Source organism: Taurulus bubalis, assembly GCF_910589615.1.
Source record: "Taurulus bubalis genome assembly, chromosome: 19".
Classification (NCBI taxonomy): domain Eukaryota; kingdom Metazoa; phylum Chordata; class Actinopteri; order Perciformes; family Cottidae; genus Taurulus; species Taurulus bubalis.
Window position 1 is genome coordinate 6,631,763 of NC_136607.1, and position 19,306 is coordinate 6,651,068.

General features: G+C 41.8%; 1 protein-coding gene across 1 annotated transcript in view; it reads left to right on the forward strand.

Annotated features, from left to right (window-relative positions):
* Positions 1-19,306, forward strand: part of LOC306751896 (uncharacterized protein) — a gene marked incomplete at both ends in the record, with an annotated part of 63,646 nt that overhangs the window by 26,949 nt on the left and 17,391 nt on the right. The window contains 26 exons of the mRNA XM_079235551.1: positions 4,029-4,130; positions 7,079-7,177; positions 7,764-7,862; positions 8,184-8,282; positions 8,471-8,656; positions 9,232-9,330; positions 9,542-9,640; positions 9,816-9,914; positions 10,213-10,410; positions 10,858-10,956; positions 11,093-11,191; positions 11,445-11,543; positions 11,698-11,895; positions 12,175-12,273; positions 12,498-12,596; positions 12,877-13,074; positions 13,190-13,288; positions 13,859-13,957; positions 14,369-14,467; positions 15,075-15,167; positions 15,395-15,467; positions 15,649-15,669; positions 17,007-17,130; positions 17,357-17,420; positions 17,743-17,855; positions 19,022-19,246. Coding sequence (XP_079091677.1) covers positions 4,029-4,130; positions 7,079-7,177; positions 7,764-7,862; positions 8,184-8,282; positions 8,471-8,656; positions 9,232-9,330; positions 9,542-9,640; positions 9,816-9,914; positions 10,213-10,410; positions 10,858-10,956; positions 11,093-11,191; positions 11,445-11,543; positions 11,698-11,895; positions 12,175-12,273; positions 12,498-12,596; positions 12,877-13,074; positions 13,190-13,288; positions 13,859-13,957; positions 14,369-14,467; positions 15,075-15,167; positions 15,395-15,467; positions 15,649-15,669; positions 17,007-17,130; positions 17,357-17,420; positions 17,743-17,855; positions 19,022-19,246 — 2,981 coding nt within the window. The remainder of the gene's footprint in view (positions 1-4,028; positions 4,131-7,078; positions 7,178-7,763; positions 7,863-8,183; positions 8,283-8,470; positions 8,657-9,231; positions 9,331-9,541; positions 9,641-9,815; positions 9,915-10,212; positions 10,411-10,857; positions 10,957-11,092; positions 11,192-11,444; positions 11,544-11,697; positions 11,896-12,174; positions 12,274-12,497; positions 12,597-12,876; positions 13,075-13,189; positions 13,289-13,858; positions 13,958-14,368; positions 14,468-15,074; positions 15,168-15,394; positions 15,468-15,648; positions 15,670-17,006; positions 17,131-17,356; positions 17,421-17,742; positions 17,856-19,021; positions 19,247-19,306) is intronic.

Below are 19,306 nucleotides of genomic sequence, written 5' to 3' on the forward strand. Positions count from 1 at the left end.
AAAGTCAGCTTTTCCCTGCCTTGTATTTCCATGACCAATGAATATTTCTACTAATATTGGAAGATTGACATTTACCTCGAGACAAGATGAGAAAATCAGTGGTAGTCAGTTTACATTTGATAAATTAAAGTGACCTCACTGGCAGATTGTCTTTCTTGATAAAAGTCTGGTTTAAAAACTTGGTAGTCTGTTTATTTCTGGGCTGACTGTGATAGTCGTGTGTTGCTGTTGCTTCCTTCCATGTCCTTGTGGTCGTTGTGTTCAGGAGGAAAACTGCTGCGTTGTTGTGACCTTGCCGGCACGTTTCTCATCCCGCTCATTTGTGCTTCCTCAGTGCTCGTGTCTCCTGCCCTCTGGGTATTGTAGTATTGACTTGTAGAATGTGCTGTGTGCTGATTTACTATTCAGGCCATTAACATTTAATATTTATGATTGCCTCTGATTTGTTTTTCCTTTTACTAATGTGAGTTAATCTATCTGTAAAACCACGCCTGCTTTACTTTTATCACAAACTGTACACTGCATTTGGTTATTTTTTATAAAAGTCTATTTTTTAATTGGATAATCACTCGAAAACACGGCTTCTGAACACATTGCTGCCTCTGACTTACACATTATTATATTCACAATGTATGAGCTTGACAGCATTATTTAAAATGTAAACATAATCATAATCAATTTTACACTTCCCTACATTCTCAAACCTAAAACATCTGGTCCTCTTGCGTAATTATAGATGTAAAGAGATTCAAATGTATGTAAAAACAGGTAAACATTGTCCATTAGGAGTGTGAATGCACTGCAGCCGATCATATTGGCTCAGTGTTTGTGAATTGGCTTAGCAAACAATCAGCGTATCACCTATCTTACACACATTATACACATCTTAAATAAACCTATTAATCACCTGAGGCAGTATAATGTGAAAGCCATACATTTCCACGTTGAGGTCACAACATTTTTTATTCCATACCGTTTCAGCATATTGTACTTCTAAGTGTTGTGAGAGAAAACTAGACTTCTGCCTCCTTGCTCTGTTTTCAGCCTTTAACCCTCTGGACACTGAGGTCATTTTCTCGATTTTACATAATTTCTCAAATTCACCTTTTAAAGGCACGTGCATATCAGATGCATACCCATGTTTTACATCAAAAATTGCAGAACAATCTCAGCTCTCTATATAATGAGTCATTGTCATAAGGCAAAAAGTGTCTAGCTCATAATTGGAGGCTTTGGCCAAGCGATTTCAGAGAGAGGCTGTTCCTATAGTGTTCCTAGTAAGCCGTCTGCTAACCGGCTCACAGCTGAGCTGAGCTCACAGCTACTACTAGAATTGTGTCCTGAAAGGTTATTATGGAATGTTAGCCCAATTCTGCCCAAAAAACAGCCTTCCCCAGCTTTACCTACAGTCCCTATTACAGTGATATGTACCTTATAGCAATAATTAATGTAACACTCCTGTCTAACGTTACTTCCAGGGATTATTTGATCCATATATTACAAAAAAAAGGGTGAAATACGGGAATATAAAGTAGAATGTGTGAGTCAGAGCCAGAGTGGGTGAGGCAGCCGGAAAAGACAAATCAGATTGAGGTACAGGCAAAGTACAGGAGGAAGTGCTTCAGTAATCTGGTGATTTGGTGTAACTGGCACGATGATTACAAATCAAGTGAGCTGTCCAGGATGGTACATACAGCCTTATGCTCTGTGTTAGAGGGAAGAATAAAAGGAAGGAAGGATGGAGGGAGGGAGTGGTAAAAAAGAGGAAGATGGAACTGCAGAGACGTGAACATGAGCTGGTGAAGAATGACTTCCTGGAAGGTGCTGCAATATTTTCTGTTTTCTGCAAACTGTGGCCAGCTCATCGCTCATGCTGCTGTTGCCGCTCTCTCTCTCTCTCTCTCTCTCTCCCTCTCTCTCTCTCCTTCTCTCTTTCTCTCTCCCTCTCTCTTTATCTCTCCCTCACACAAACACACACTCAAATGGACCGGCACTCATTAACAACCTCATGATGATAAATGGACACAGAGAACTGGTTCATGGAGCAGTGGGGATGCAGGTGGAGGCTTTGATCGGTAATACAGCACATACCATGAACACGGCCATCAAGCAGATGAAGATAAACATAACAAGGGTGTGTAATATATAAGCAGCTGAACAATGTGAGAGTATTGACAGTCAGAGAAACTAGTGGACACATCACGTAAAAGCATACGATGCAAACGGGACTTTGTACAGAATATGTTTTCTTCTCGTGGACGAGTTTCTTTAATTATAGAATATTCCTAAGGATCTCTGCATAATGTGACAGACACCTAAAGCACACCAGGGGTTGTTCGGTTGGAGAGGCTCCTGTCAGCGACTGTTTGAAGTGCTGTCTCTCAGCGCTCTCGGGCTGAGTCATGTCTCGCTCTGGTGTTCAAAGCAAAGAGATGAGATAGTGAATATACACTTCCTCGACGTTTATGGGCAGCAGGAAGAGAAGAGAAAAGAGGCACAGAGGGAGAGAAACACTTCAAACTAGTGGACCAAATCTATCAAATTTATGTGATTATTAGTTTCTTATCTCCACCAGCTGTAGAAAGGAAACACTTCATATACCTGAAGAAAATATGTGGTTTCGCAGGCCAGATACCTCTGAAAACATTCATAGACTTGTTTTCTAATAAAATCGAATACATTTGTCTGTGAGGTCAAAAGTCAGAGGAATTATTTATTAATAAACATTGTGATTTAATTTGAATTGAAAGGAGTTTGACTAAAGCGGCAATCTTAAGAAATGGGAATAAATTGGAAGGAAAAAAACATTGATTTAAGGAAACATTCAAATTCATTGTTGATTTTCTTGAAGTGCATTCAATCTAAAAATCAAATAGTTTAATACATTTTATTAGAAGTAAAGATATTACTTAAATAAACTAATGAACTTCATTAGCCATTATTAATGTTATTTTAGTGATTTGTTTATATATGTGTATGTATGTTGAACTTAAAATAGTTATTTCATTAAACTTGGATTAAAGAAAATAAATAATTAATAATAATAAGTGAACTAATGATTTTGAGTAAAGATTACTAATGTGGACTTAAATATGTCTACTGCAGCACTTAAGGTTCTAAGTGAACCCAACTTAACCTGTTCAGTTCTTCCATGTGTAAAAACTTAAATGGTTTGAGGCAACGGGTTTCCACGCAAATTTATAGTAAAGTCAACTAGTTTGGGCAACGTACAGGTGATGGGGAGGAGACCAAATAATCATGTGTTTGTTAAAAAGAACCTAATGCAATGCAAGGTGCACAAAAACAAAGAATATTTGACTCCTTATGCATTTGCAAAGGATGGGAGAGGCAGTCATTTGAAAAAGGGCGGGCATATCTTTCAACAATCCAGTGTAATTAAACCACTTGAGAATAACACCTCAAACGGATACATATCCATGCCGTTGACAGGGGCAGAGACAGGGTCGAGAGAACGGGTATTTCCTCCTCAGGGCATCGGAAACCTCTCTCCGTGCGGGTCAGCCGTGTTACACTATCGGCTGACGGATGAATTCAGAGGTGGGAGTACAAACACCGACGCACACCGAGACACAAACCACAGGAGCCTTCCTCGGAGATCAGACGGGCAGACAGCGGAGCTCGTTGCGGAGTGTGCTCGGCTGTGAACGCCTGCCAAACTCACTGTGTGGGCGAAGCCTTTTTAGCCTCTAACAGAGGGCAGGAGAGCCCGTGAACGTAGTATCGCATCTCCTGCTTACAGCCTCGTGTCTTGAAGTGACTGTTATGTTTTTGTTATGGATGGAGAAACGTATAACTGACTGGGGCTTTTAGTGAAGCTACATCCTGATATCAAGGACTCGTGGTAGATCTTGGAGGAATTGAGCAAGCGTGTGTGATGTTGGGATAGATGTGCAATGTGTGTGCTGTTGGTGTCGGAGGATTGCATTTATGTATAACGTGTTGATCTGTATTTCGGTACATGCTCTTCTCTCCTCTTTTGACCGTGGTTCTCTCCCTCTTCGTTGCAGGCCGATGCATCCACCAGCTTCCTGCGTGCGGCTCGTTCAGGGAACCTGGACAAGGCTCATGATCACTTGAAGAATGGACTCAACATCAACATAGCCAATCAAGTAAGATCATTGCGTTCCACTCAGCAGCACAGACATCCAATAAGCTGTTTTCGGCATTAAAATCAATGACAACATTTAGTACTCACGGTATTTAACACAGATGGTAACCTACACTTGAGGAGCTGCTTTTCTAGATAATGTCTTATCTAGAAAACATTGTGAATAAAAGTGGTCAAACCTCTTTTGTTGATTTTTGCGGATGCATGACTATGATATATATATATATATATATATATATATATATATATATATATATATATATATATATATATATATATATATATATATGCATTAGTGGATTAATGCACATTAAAAGTCAGGAGCTGGATGTTAAAACACACATACTGCGGTCTAGTACCACCAACCAAGTCTAGATGAAAGAGTTCTGCTGAGCCACATCATCAGCAGACCAAAGCATGAGAACTTTATTGCTCAGAGTTGTCAATGTTTCTCAGGAGAAATTTCCAATGTTGCAGGTCTGAATGATATTTTTGATATACTACAGCGGGGATGTTAACTCAACTATACACTCTTTTCCTTGAAACCAACCTCAAGTTTATTAATTCATGCCCAGGGCAGGCAATTGGAAAAACATAGAGGTTTGCTCAGTGCCTTTTGGCTCGCTTTTGTTCTGAGCATAAAATAGTGCATCATAATACTGTTGTGAGACTTTACTCGGCCGAGACAAAAAGTCTCATTTTCTTGGCAAAGAGACCAGATATAATACTGTTAACACATTTCAAGAATAAAGAACCCTTCCAATCGTTCTCAACATATTGCTTTGCCATAGAATATGTATGTGAATTCATTTAGAGACTTTGACATCAGTTCAAATTCTACTTTGATCAAACTGTGTTAGACTGTGTACGTCTTCATCACCCCACTGTGCAAAGGAAAAGGCTTTCCCCAAGTAACACGGCCATGATTATAAAATGAGAATGTTACGAAGGAACTTCATTTTACTCCTCTGAGATACATCATACCACACCCATTCGTTTTAGTCCTGAAAGGATTGGATTGCAACACATAATGTCACCCTTATCTCGATGGAATGCAATTCTGCAGAATCAGCAAAAGATGTAAAATAATAGACTCAAAAAGAAAATTAAAAATGCACGACTCCTTAGACCTCCTGATTCTCTGTCTTTTGTGTAAAGTGGTGGCCATGAATAATGAAGTGTATTAGATTAAAGTCCCCTCAATCTTCAGCCCTATCGTCTGCACACTTACACCTTGTTGCATCATGACCCCGAAACAACAGTTTGAGGCGAATGGATACCCTGAGACATGAATGTGAACGTGTGAGATGGAACATGTGTGTTTGGACTCATACACCAGCTTGTTATTAAGTTGTTGTTTTCGGGATTAGTGGGGAGTGATGTTTGGTGAATGAAGAGGCAAGTGCTTTTATACTCAGACCAAACGCTGTCAGTGAGATGGAAGTCCGGGCATCAAGACCGAAGGCAGCAGTCTGTGCTGTGTAGTCATGCACCCGCATGAGAGAGGAGATGAGACGCACTATCGACGTGAACGGAGTCCTTAACATATGTCTATTGAGATTGTAATCAATCAGATAATTCTTATTTTTATGATCTACAATATTTCAATTTCCTGCCCCCCAACCATGTGATTAATTATATTTCTAAAGGCCCTTAATTTGTCTTGTCTCTAATTAGATTGATGGCTCTTTACTGAGGACTCAGGGAATGGTATTGTGTATATGTGATTTATGTGATTTATGTCATTCTGCAGCTGTACCTACATCCCTCGCTCTCTCTCTCGCTCTCTCTCTCTCTCTCTCTCTCTCCCTCTCTCTCTCTCTCTCTCTCTCTCTACCTGTATTCAATGAAGTCACGAACTACCGACCATTGATGTGCTCGTGTCTGTGTCTGTTTCTACATGAATGTTAGTGGAGCAGGTGTTTAATGGGCATTGAAAGTGATATTTCTCTGTGTGTTAAAAGCCCAAACTGAATGTCACAGTGCCTTCTTTTCAGTCCAGTGTGTGCGCAGCAGACGTTCAGACACGTCGCAGTTAACAGTGTGTGTGACTGCCGCTGATACACGGTGTGTTTCCCGGCCCTCTGCGCATGCCCGCTGAGAGACTTAGTTACCCATTTGAATTGAGTGACGCCGCAGTATGAGGGGATGCCTGCAAACAGTGTGGGTTACTGAGACTCCTGGTGGCCAGATCGGTTACGGCAGGCAGGTCGCGGCTTCGCCTTTACCGGTACAATATGTAGGCAGAGATGCAGAGAGACAATCAGACAGAGAGGGACTTGCAGGAGTCCCGCTGTCGTGAGTTAATCAGTCATTTTCTGAGCGATGTTCCAGAGAAAATAGGCATATAGCAACAATAGGCATAGTGCTCAAAGGGGCATGAGACTGAAGAAATGCAGTGTTTCTTTTTTTTCTCGCTCCGACCTGAACTTCCATCCATCCGGAGGTTTCATTTAACGCAGGTTGATTGGAAAACATGGGAGTTTGGAAATGTTCAGTATCACATTCCAGTCTGCTGTGTCAGTCCACTGCACTGGTAGCGCGTTTGGCCATTCTGAAAGGTCTTGAGGTACTTTATGTCAGCGGTTGTGGCCGAGATCACAGTGATCCGTGAAGGTCAAGGAGAGGTCAAGGCCAAAGGCGGGCAAGGATGTGTGGAGATTTCTGAGGGAGCTTTGCACATACCTGTAGAGGGTAGAATGTGTTACCTCAATTTACTGCAACTCATTGCTCTGAGAGATGTGGTATCACTTTTCAATTAATGTGCACTGGGATTATAATAATCCTGATGATGAACAGGATTATCATGCTACTGTATTACTTAAACTTTAAAATACGATATAATGCTGTGTTTAATCAAAAGTTCAATAGTTTTTAATAAGAGAATGTTGTATCCTATATGTATCCCATAAGTGTAACGTGACTAAATCTCCTCATCTTCTTCCTAAGAATGGTCTCAACGGGTTACACCTGGCCTCTAAAGAAGGTCACGTCAAAATGGTCCTGCAGCTACTACACTCTGGCATTGAGCTGGAAGCCACCACCAAGGTACCTGGTTCTCTGGCTGCTGACTTATCTGAAGTAGCATTACAAACCGAATTGAAATGAATAGAGCTCATTCATTGTCACACCTTCCCAGCACTTTTCTGAACTTAAACTACGGTCTGAGCTCATTCAGCTACACTGCTGTGGAAAAGAACAGCAGTGTAAGTGTACATCATTTCAGATGAGTCTCACAATAAGAAATTAATTTAAAAAAATGAAGTAAATATAGGAAAAGAAAAATCAGTGACTTAGCTAACTGTTATCGGCAATGACCAGGCGTTAGGATCATGTTTGCCACCTGACCTGTACAATCTGTATTTAATAACTCATAATAGTTTGGTTTTCATTGTCATAAGGGACAGAAAAGGCTCTTTCCCCGTCACATATTTTCCTTATATACTGGATGATTACACACCACTAGATGTAGTTCAGTGTTGAGTTCCCAGTGCAGAGATCTAGGCCATTATGTTGCAATCATTCTCTTCTGGTTCACTCTAATTTTCCTCTCTCTCGCTCTCTCTTTCTGTGTGGTTTTTGTGCGTGTGTGTGTGTGTGTGTGTGTGTGTGTGTGTGTGTGTGTCAACTCCAGAAAGGGAACACGGCTCTCCATATCGCAGCGCTGGCAGGGCAGGAGAAAGTGGTGGCTGAGCTCGTCAACTATGGTGCCAACGTGAATGCCCAATCACACGTGAGTCACGGCGAGCTTTGAGCAAGAGAAGAAAGCCAAGTCTGTGTGTATAAATCTGTATTTCTGCGCTCGCATATGTGACACACCTGCTCAAGAGTAGTCCATGTATTTTCAGACAAGGACTGTGTGTTTTTGTAAATGTAAACAGCTATTAATGATGTATTGCTCAGTGTCAATTGAGTCATAAATCCCTGTATAAATACACATGAGGATGTGTGTTTTTTCTTTTTTTTTTCTGATATTGCATCTCGTAACATGGGACCCATGTCATTGTGTGTTTGTGTGTATGTAACTATACATGATATATGTGTGTCCTTACAGAAAGGGTTCAGTCCTCTCTACATGGCCGCACAGGAGAATCATTTAGAGGTGGTGAAGTTCCTGCTTGAGAACGGTGCCAATCAGAGTCTCCCAACCGAGGTACGTGACAACACAGTTTTTATATATACACTATGTGTGTATTTCAGGCTATAAGATCATATAATGTAATTTACATGATGTCAAATCCATGTTTTCCCTCCCTCCTCTCCATTCTTTTCTCTTCCTTGCCCCTTTCTGACCTCCCTACTTTCCTCTCTCTCTCTCTCCCCCGCTGTCCCCTCCTTCAGGACGGCTTCACCCCCCTGGCGGTAGCCCTCCAGCAGGGCCATGAGAATGTCGTGGCGCTGCTCATTAACTACGGCACCAAGGGCAAGGTCCGCCTCCCCGCACTGCACATCGCCGCACGGAACGACGACACGCGCACCGCCGCCGTGCTGCTGCAGAACGACCCAAACGCTGATGTTCTCAGCAAGGTAGACGCTCACTGAGATTGTGTGTACCGCCGTAAAGGTTTACTACGCGTGCGATGTTAATGCAATCAGCCAAAAAGCCATCTGTCAGATAAGGATTTAGCCTCTGGGGGCAAAGGACAATATTTTGTAGGCTCCTGAGCCAAGACTTCCTCTTCCATGTGTGTCATTGTTTACTGTCCGATTAGCAGCTTGAGTAAATATATATATACAGTATATTTAGAGATATCAGCTAAAAAGATAATAAAAATACATTGTATGAACACAATTACAATTAAATGTCCTTTAATGAAAAGAAAACTCTCCAAGCAAATACTAAAGGGAGACAGGTATGTGCTACAGTCTTTTTAATGCAAATCACTATTGAAAGAAAAACTATTTATTATCAAAAATGATCTTCAAAACACACAGATATGAAATAATTTGGGCAATTGTCTGACTGTTCTCTCTAAATTTAATCTAACTTTAATCTGTGTCATGCACGTTGTTCTAACCTTTGTTTTTTAATCGTGATATAAATAGATGGTAATGTTTCTTTTTTTTTCTCACACTTTCCCATTATGTCTCCTTCTCTGTAGACTGGTTTCACACCTCTCCACATTGCAGCCCATTATGAGAACATGAGCGTAGCCCAGTTGCTGTTGAACAGAGGAGCCAATGTAAACTTCACCCCCAAGGTCAGTTTGTCTCAGCTGGAGGACCAAAGAGTATTAAAGGATACAGGAATCTTAACCGTACATTTCCAAATGCATGTGTCGTTTTAGTTTTTCCAATGGATCAGCTCCCATTATACTTTTGTCTTGTCATATTTTGACGCTGGAGACTTGATGCATTGATTACAAATGGTGCTGATTAACACGGTGAACTTATTTCTTGCTACTTCTCTAGAATGGCATCACACCCATTCATATAGCCGCCAGGAGGGGCAATGTGATGATGGTCAGACTACTGCTGGACAGAGGAGCTCAGATTGATGCCGTAACTAAGGTAGTTAATACTGTTCAGCCCCACTCTGCTCTGGCATTTTGTCACTTATGCATGCCCAACGCCGGCCCAATATCTCTCCCCTCCATCTGTCTGCCTCCCTGCTGATATGCTCAATTCTGTCTCTTATGTCGTTCAACACATTTCCAATTTCTCTCCTCGGCCGCTCTCTTTGTAGGACGAGCTGACTCCTCTCCACTGTGCAGCCAGGAATGGCCATGTCCGCATCATTGAGATCCTGCTGGAACACGGTGCTCCCATCCAGGCTAAAACCAAGGTGGATGCTTTATAATCTGCAATGATCATCAGGGTGTAATACAGATATGTGTTAATCTATCTCATTACTGAGTGAGAGTGCATATTTGATGAGAAATTATGTTCCCAGGTCCAACAGAAAATCTGCATATTAACCCAACGTCATAGAAACCTACACACTTTCATCCATCTTCGGTTTACTGAGCATCCTAGACCCATCTAGATATTGACACATAAATATCCCAATATTTGCCCATCCCCTTGTTTCTCTCCCTAACTTTTCCCGCCCCTGTCTGTGTCCCACTCTTTCTGTCCTGCAGAACGGTCTGTCCCCCATCCACATGGCAGCTCAGGGGGACCACATGGACTGTGTCAGGCAGCTACTGCAGTACAACGCTGATATCGATGATATCACGCTGGACCATTTAACCCCTCTTCATGTAGCAGCCCACTGCGGTCACCATCGCATGGCCAAAGTCCTACTGGACAAGGGGGCCAAAGCCAATGCACGAGCTCTGGTAGGTTCTTTTCTTTGTTTTGTTTATTTAGATTACTTTATAATAGTGTAAGTTATCCATCAATCAAGATGGTCACAGTGATTGTCTTGTGTCTATTGTGATCTTCATGTTGAGAGGAAATAAATGCAATGATTCATTTCTTGATTTACTTTTATAGTTTACCCATCTATCATGATATTTTTGTGAATAGTATGTGCATAAAAAGGATGCAAATGTATTTTTACTTAAAGGAAGTCATGCAAAAACTTAAAAGGAAAACTAATCTATAGTACCCGCTTTAGTGTTTCAGTCTGTATTCATTTGGCAGCGCATGGCATCAGACGCTGCAGGGAGACAACTGTGATATTACGTGAAGTAATACTGTCAAGAACCAAAAAATATCTATGGATCAAAAGGTATGAAGTGATTGTGGCTTCAGGACGTGAACTATTGTCTCTGTGTTTCCAGAATGGCTTCACACCTCTCCATATTGCCTGCAAGAAGAACCACATGCGGTCCATGGACCTGCTGCTCAAGCACTCTGCTTCCCTAGAAGCCGTCACCGAGGTGAGACGATGTGACCACCAGGGACCGGCTCTGAAAGTGAACAATTAGCCACTCTTTTGAAGTACGGGAAAGTTTTCACCCAAGTGGCCTCCATGAGCCTTGGTGACCTTCTCTGTCTGTGTTTTTTTGCGTGCAGTCTGGTCTCACTCCGCTTCATGTAGCAGCATTCATGGGCCATCTGAACATAGTAAAGAACCTTCTCCAGAGAGGGGCTTCACCTAATGCTTCCAATGTGGTGAGAACCCCCTTTCCACTGAACAAGTCCTTAAATCTTTATTACTTTTTTGCAATTCACGTTCATATGTATGACAAAAAGTTGAACTTTGGGTCCCAATACGTAGATTTGTACTTTACTACCCTGGTACTTGGTTTACTAACTGTTCAGCAATTTGTAGTAATTCACTAATGACTTGAAAATCTCATTTACATACATACATTACTATTATGTCATTTAAATGACCCGGCTGACCTTTATTCATCTCCACCAGAAAGTGGAGACTCCCCTCCACATGGCCGCCAGAGCAGGACACTGTGAAGTTGCTCAGTTCCTGCTGCAGAACGCAGCACAAGCGGACGCTAAGGCGAAGGTACGTAGTCTCGATTTAGTCATCCGAACGTTAAACAGTAAACAACTTCAAAAGTTGAATAAAGCCGGCTGGTATTGTGAATCATTGCCCACTACTTTATGATATCTATTTCCCTGTTTAAAACATGAATCGACCTCTTCCTCTTTGTGCCCAGGATGACCAGACACCTCTACACTGTGCGGCCCGCATGGGCCACAAGGAGCTTGTCAAGATGCTTCTGGAGCACAAGGCCAGCCCCGACTCGGCTACCAGCTCAGGCCACACGCCCTTGCACATCTCTGCACGTGAAGGACATATCCACACCATTCGGATCTTGTTAGATGCTGGGGCACAGCAGACCAAGATGACGAAGGTAAAGACAAAATGGTTGCGTATATTACTCTATTACTGCAAGAGGATTTCAGCCTCAACTGAACTGGTCTACATTAGGCACCGCTCAAGGAGAGGCAAACTCTTCATTACAGTAATGTCTTAAACATTTGTGATTTGGAACTTTCCAAAACAGACAGAGTTTTAATAAAGTTGGGTATTAAAATAAATCCATATTTTCTAAACTACAGTCTGTCTGTGTTTTCTGTCCAACGACAGTGAGTGTGATATACGATAATGACAAGCATTTTCTTTTGAGCAGAAAGGCTTCACTCCCCTCCACGTGGCCTCTAAATATGGGAAGGTGGACGTGGCCGAGCTCCTTCTGGAGCGAGGAGCCAACCCTAACGCAGCTGGGAAGGTGAGGCAAGCTGTACACAAGAGTACACAGAAACCAAAAAGTACTCTTACACTCCTGTGAAGAGCAATTCAGCCTGAAAGTGTGACGCCATAGAGATGATTTAGGGATATCAGCTTTAAAGTATGTGTTTCATATATACATGTTTTTGTGTGTGTGTGTGTGTGTGTGTGTTTATATATGTGTACATGTATATATATATGTGTGTGTGTGTGTGTGTTTAACAGAACGGTCTGACACCCCTTCATGTGGCCGTCCATCACAACAACCTGGATGTTGTTAGACTCCTGGTCAGCAAGGGAGGATCTGCACACAGCACTGCCCGAGTAAGATGCTCACATATGCGTGCGCACGTACTCACACAGGCAGACCGACACAGCATGCCAACCCATTGCTGACACACATACTGAAAAGCAGGTCAAACGAGTGTGTGATACAGAAACATACAGTTACTGACATGACAACCGTTGTACTCTCCGAAGCCCTCGCTCATCATGACAGCATTCAAGTTTCTAAATCTAAAAATAGACATGAACAGTGCTAAGAAAAGCGATGCCCACTCCTGTGTGTGTGTGTCTGTGTGTCATTGTTTGTTTCTCCTCGCAGAACGGCTACACTTCCCTGCACATAGCGGCCAAGCAGAACCAGATGGAGGTGGCCAGTTGTCTGCTGCAGAATGGGGCAACACCCAATGTCGAGTCCCTCCAGGGCATCACGCCCCTTCACCTGGCGTCACAGGAGGGCCGGCCGGACATGGTGGCCCTGCTCATCTCCAAACAGGCCAACGTAAATCTGGGGAACAAGGTATACTATTAGAATGGATCAAAACGTGTCAATCCCAGAGAATGAAAGTTAATTTGCGTCGCTTTCCCACGTCAAATCTGATCCTTTCCTCTTTGCCATCCCTTCTGTCTTCTAGAGCGGGTTGACCCCTCTGCATCTTGTGGCTCAGGAAGGTCATGTGGGAATCGCTGACACGTTGGTCAAACAAGGAGCTTCCGTCTACGCTGCTTCACGGGTACGTTACACAGCCTCCTCTGGTACACAGCATAGTATTATGTAAGATGAGTAAATAGATGACACTGATTCAGCTTATTGAATTCAGCTCTGACCGTTAAAAAATGAGCCCGAATGGGCCGCACCTACAATATGTTGTCACAGTCATCTGGCTTTTCTGTTATTTACAATTTAAATGTATTATTCATTTTAGAGTTAGATGATTTGTCATGCGGCTAACTTGGCAAACTTGACAATTCTCTGTCTATCTGGGAATGAAGAAGTGGAAAGCAGTTTGATATAACCTAATGTTTTTATGAAACTAATGATCATATATGAATATTTAACAACCAGCGTGTGGTTTTGTCACACTAACTCATTGGTGTCCAAGACATAACATTTTTTATTTAAAATATATCAGTTATCTTGGAGACGACATAACAATGGATTCAGGAGGTGATGGGCCTTCCATTCTGCATAATCATGTGTGTGTGTTCAAGCGTTTGCACAAGGCTCCGTTATAGACATAAAACAGACATTGATGAAGCTACTGAACAGCAGCTAATAGCCTCTTTCTCTCTCCCCGCCTCAGATGGGCTACACACCCCTTCATGTGGCCTGTCACTATGGCAACATCAAGATGGTGAAGTTCCTTGTGCAGCAGCAGGCTCATGTGAATTGCAAGACACGGGTAAATGATATGCATGTACTTGTACTGGGTCTAATGTCTGGCTGTGTGTTTTATCAACATCATTATCATCATCAGATGCCAAATCTAACATGGAAATACTTTATTTTTCTTACAGACTGATAGTTTTCTTAATATATATATATATATATATATATATATATATATATATATATATATATATATATATATATATATATATATATGTTGTCTAAATGTTCTTTTTTTAAATCTATTTTTCACTTTATTATTATTATTATTGTAATCTGTATTCACTTTACGTGGACAGGAGATAAACATTTTTTCAAATCGTCTGTATGTTTGCACATGTGGAAGAAATTGACAAATAAAGCTGACTTTGACTTTGTGTTTATTATTTTGTCTAATCATCCTTCCTCTCTTTTCTCTCTCCAGATGGGCTACACCCCTCTGCACCAGGCAGCTCAGCAGGGTCATACTGATATTGTCACCTTGTTGTTGAAAAACGAAGCCCAGCCCAATGAGATTACTTCGGTGAGACATCTTTAGGAAAACCTCCTCCTGTTATAATCTTCCTCTCAACACCGGCCATTCCCTCTGGCCTCTGCAAACACGTGTTAGATAGATAGCGTAAAACAGAATGAATCGCTCAGGGAAATTCTATTGTGTGATGCCTATGAGTATCCCCTTGTCTCCAGTTCCCGTTCATCATCTATTTATGCAGATGATTCAGTCTTATATTTTTGCAATTTGTGTCATTTTTTTGTGTCATTTTGTTACTTCAGTAAGACATTGCTTATTCTACATTGAAATAAGTTACCTTAGCATATATGTAATAACACAACACAACATGTGTTTTATGATCTTACATGACCCACATAATTATGAAGGTGCTAGACATCAGTTCAGTTCTAAATAAATGTTAATACACTCTAAGTAAACTATAAATATTCAGCATACCTACGTTTATTTGCATTTTTATTTAATGTTCAACAATTAAGAGATCATGACATTATCTGCGCGAAATAACAGATGTTGTGAAAATGTCGTTTTTTAAGACTTTCCACTGAACGAATGAAATGCTTCAGTTAAAAATGTCTGGACATATGTTGCTTTATGTTTCTCCTCTTGCTCTGTACAGAATGGGACGTCCCCCCTGGGTATCGCTAAGCGGCTGGGTTACATCTCGGTCATCGATGTGCTCAAACTGGTTACCGAGGAGTCTGTCTCCGCGGTGAGCAACACATCACGCATGGTTCACATGGTTACACCAGAGCGTAAAGAAGTAGCCTTCACACACCGTGACTCAGATGCTCAATCAAACTATTGTCAGCTCCCTCACCTGCTTACAAAAGAGTTCTGCATTTTTCATCTATTCTAATCTTTCTCCTTTGCATTTCTCTCCCTCCTCTGTCTCCGTCATATCTGCCTCTTGCAACCTTCTTCTTCTTCTCTCCACAGATCACGACTGAGAAGCATCGGATGAGTTTCCCCGAGACAGTCGATGAGATTTTGGATGTTTCGGAGGATGAAGGTAGGCTACCCGATGTAATTATGTTATCACCTGCACAGCTTTGATATTTAATTTTCAGCGCTGATTTGCTTTTTTGGTAGAAGAAGACTGTAAGGGAGGTACACTGACACATCAAAGTACCACCATGAATTTAAAATGTGTTTGTGACTGTTTATAACACCCTTTTCCGTTTGCTTTGTAGGGGTTGCCCAGCTAACTTTAGGTAGGATTGTGTCTGTATCTGGTTTGTCCGGTCCAGTGGCTCGTGAACTTGTGCCTTCATTGCAATTCTCATTTTCTCTGTGTGTCACTAATTGTCTTTTTAATCAGTTTCTCTGACTCTGTTCTCAACTGTTTGCTCTTCTATCTTTATCCTCTCCCTCTCGCTCAAAGATTTATTTAATCAGTTTAGTCCGTTTTTCCATCAGCATGTAGTCACGACGTTTTCCTTTTTACCAGCGTCCAGTGCACATTTGTCCGTGGACTCATTATTGAAAGAACTTCAGTTCCATCTCTGCATTTAAAAGACAAGCGGCGGCTCCCATCCAATGGAGCCATTATGAAAATGAGTGCTCTTACTTTTTACAGGCTAATTGATCAGCAAGCTAAATTACACACATGCTGTTCACATGCTGTCACACTTCCCCCTCCCAACCCCCCCTCCCCACACACACACAAACACACACACACACACAAAGCTTATGCAGGCGTCTTTCTGTTTTGAAGACATTCAACATTAAATCAAATCAGTGTCATTAAAAAAAAGACATTTTGAAGCATTTTGTCACACAAACTTCATTTTAAATCTATTCCGCTCTTGATGTTGTTTAATTATGTTGCTTTTTCTTCTTTAACATTTTGTGTAAACCTGTACAGCTTGTACTAATGAGTGTTTCAATGTCTGTGAACGACTCTGTTTCTTTGCTTTATCGTTGAATATTGTTGTGATGACTATTATTTCATCGTCATTCCTCCTTAATAATTGAGTTACTTTCTCCTACACAGAAACAACCATCACCACATGTGATTTCATCTGTGATGGGCATGCTCACTAAAAAAAAGCTGTCACCAGGTGCCTTGCAGTTTGCCGTCCATGCAGTGTCTTAAACTGTGTTGAAATTCACTGTCTTTCCAATCCTCGTCTTTCACTCCTTTAGTTTCCATTTGGTTGTTGTTGGTTTAACAACTGTTGTTGTTGGCTAAAATAGTTGAGATTGCTTTGTGGCCATTTTTTTCTGTGGTTCTCATGAAATGTGAAGGGATGGGAAGGATGGTGGACGACTACTTGCATCTATTGAGAATCGATTCAAGTGACATTATTTTTATTTAGAGAGGCCAACCACAGTCCAAGATACTGTCACTCATTAAAATGTGTAAGAAAAAGTCAAAATGGGGAACTCTATTGGAAGATTTCTCACTTGATTTAAGACATTTTATGACATTTGATTGTGCCCTATATTGCCCCGGTATTGTCCCTTTCTCTCTTAATTCTTTATGTGCAACCTGTGCAATCCTCTTTGCCCCTCTTGCACCTTTCTTACCTCTTTATTTGGCCCACAGGAGACGAGTTGCTCGGGATGGACGGAGCACGCTATTTGAAGCTCGATGACTTCAAGGACCAGGACGATGACTTCCTCTCTCCAAAGAGATCCATGAGAGAATTTGAGGGTGGCCTGGGCACCACGTAAGTCATTGTGTTCTCACGGTTCTCCATGAATGGTTTTGATTTATGTTCAAAGAATGCCTAAATTAACAAAAGTTGTCAAATGGGATCGAGTGAGTCTTTGAAAGGCCGGCATAGTTAATTTACAGTATCTCTCCGTTCTGAATTATGAGAAGAAATTATCTTTATTGCAGAATAATAGTCAGCTGTTTCTTGCCTTACGTTATTCTCACTTCCTCCCCGACAGGCCGTATTCTCCTGCTATTCCCAGGATCCCTTGCGTGTCCCCAGAGACTGTACTGCTGGATCAGGTAGGCTTAGCTCGTTATGTTTCGAGGATGCATTGCATTTTGTCAGCATTTGTTTCTTCAGCCCACTGAAGACGGATATTAATTCGTGAAAGTCAAAAGGTATCCTCTCTGCCTATTTCTGTCCATCTTTGTCTCTTTTTCTCTCTCACTCAGCTCATTGGGCTGTCTTTTTTTATCACCTTCTTCTCCCTCTCTCTTTTCTCTGCCTATCTTTTCTTTGCATTCCCTCCAGCTTGTCTCTGCCTTAATCTTTTCAGTCATGGTTATTTAACTGCCTCTCAATTTTGTACCACTTGTCCCCCCCCCCTCTCTCTGACCTCAGCACACCCCCATCCCCCTGCCAAAGGAGTATGATGACGACTCTCTTATCCCGAGCAGCCCGGCGACAGAGACTTCGGACAACGTCAGCCCCGTGGCCAGCCCGATTCACACTGGGTCAGTTAATCCTCATGTTATATAATAGTGCATTATGTCAAGGATTGGTGCTGCTTGTCAGGCTCATCATAAAGAAGGGATTTGGCAGACTCATTTGCCAGTATTGCAAAAAAAAAATGTAAGTACAGAATGCATGCAAGAGCAGGGAAAATTGAATAATTGGGAAAATACGTGAACATGTGTCAAAGACTAATATGAATTTAGGATTTAGACTCATGTATAGTATGTGAGAGACATGGGGTCTCATTTGGGCACTAGGCAATCTTGAATTGCTTTGATTAAATAATAATTGCTTTGTTAGAAGTGACAAACCACAGATTTCTAAAGGGAGTACATATTCACAAACTCTCAACTGAGAATGCTGCACTTTGCAGAATCAACCTTTGTCTTTTATGAACACTGATCATTGCTGATGTCGTGACATCCATGATATCAAAACAGCCATGAATGCCAAGTCGGAACCGTGGATTCTCCACCCACCACCCCGCTTCCTACAGTGCTAACAAATGCCTCCACAATTACAGATATAGTGCGCTTTTCTATCAAATTGAGGCTAGAATGTATACTGTAAACTGGATAATACAATTAAGGTATTTTCAACAAAATTCCTAACATTATTTTATTAAATATGCTTAGTCATAAACATTCATGCACAGCACAATGAGTCTGCATATAAATAGCATAACATGAATGTAGTTAAAAGGGGCAAGAAAACCCTACCACACACACACACACACACACACACACACACACACACACACACACACACACACCTCTGTATAAAGCTGCCCATCTAGTGCAAGATCAAACAGTATGAGGCTGTTTTAGAGTCTCTTTATGTTATTCTCGCTGCACTTAGTGGACACTCCAGACGGCCTGTCCTCCTCTGCCATATCAAGACAATCAAATGAAAAGGGCACCCACATCGTGTCGGCTTTATGAAAGACTCCGAAACCGACAGAGACCAGATCAATTCCACACTCTGCTGAATAAACCACAAATGAATGATCCTTCTGTCTCATTGAGTGGAAGACTTTCCCCGAGGAAAGACCAGTATCGATTGCTACATTTTATATGATCTGATGCCAAATACATCTCGATCATAATAACATGAAGTTGAAATTGATCATCTGAACCTTTTCATGTGATTATCGTTTGACTCTCAGCTTCCTGGTGAGCTTCATGGTGGATGCTCGGGGAGGCTCCATGCGAGGCAGCAGACACCACGGCCTGCGAGTCATCATCCCTCCTCGGACCTGCACTGCACCCACACGCATCACCTGCCGCCTGGTCAAACCTCAGAAACTGACCACACCTCCTCCGCTGGTGGAGGGGGAGGGGCTCGCTAGCCGAATCATCTCCCTCGGCCCATCGAGTATGCAGTTCCTTGGGTGAGTCAACTTTGTACTTGTTATATTGACTCTATTTAGCCAGCTGTATGACCTTCATGA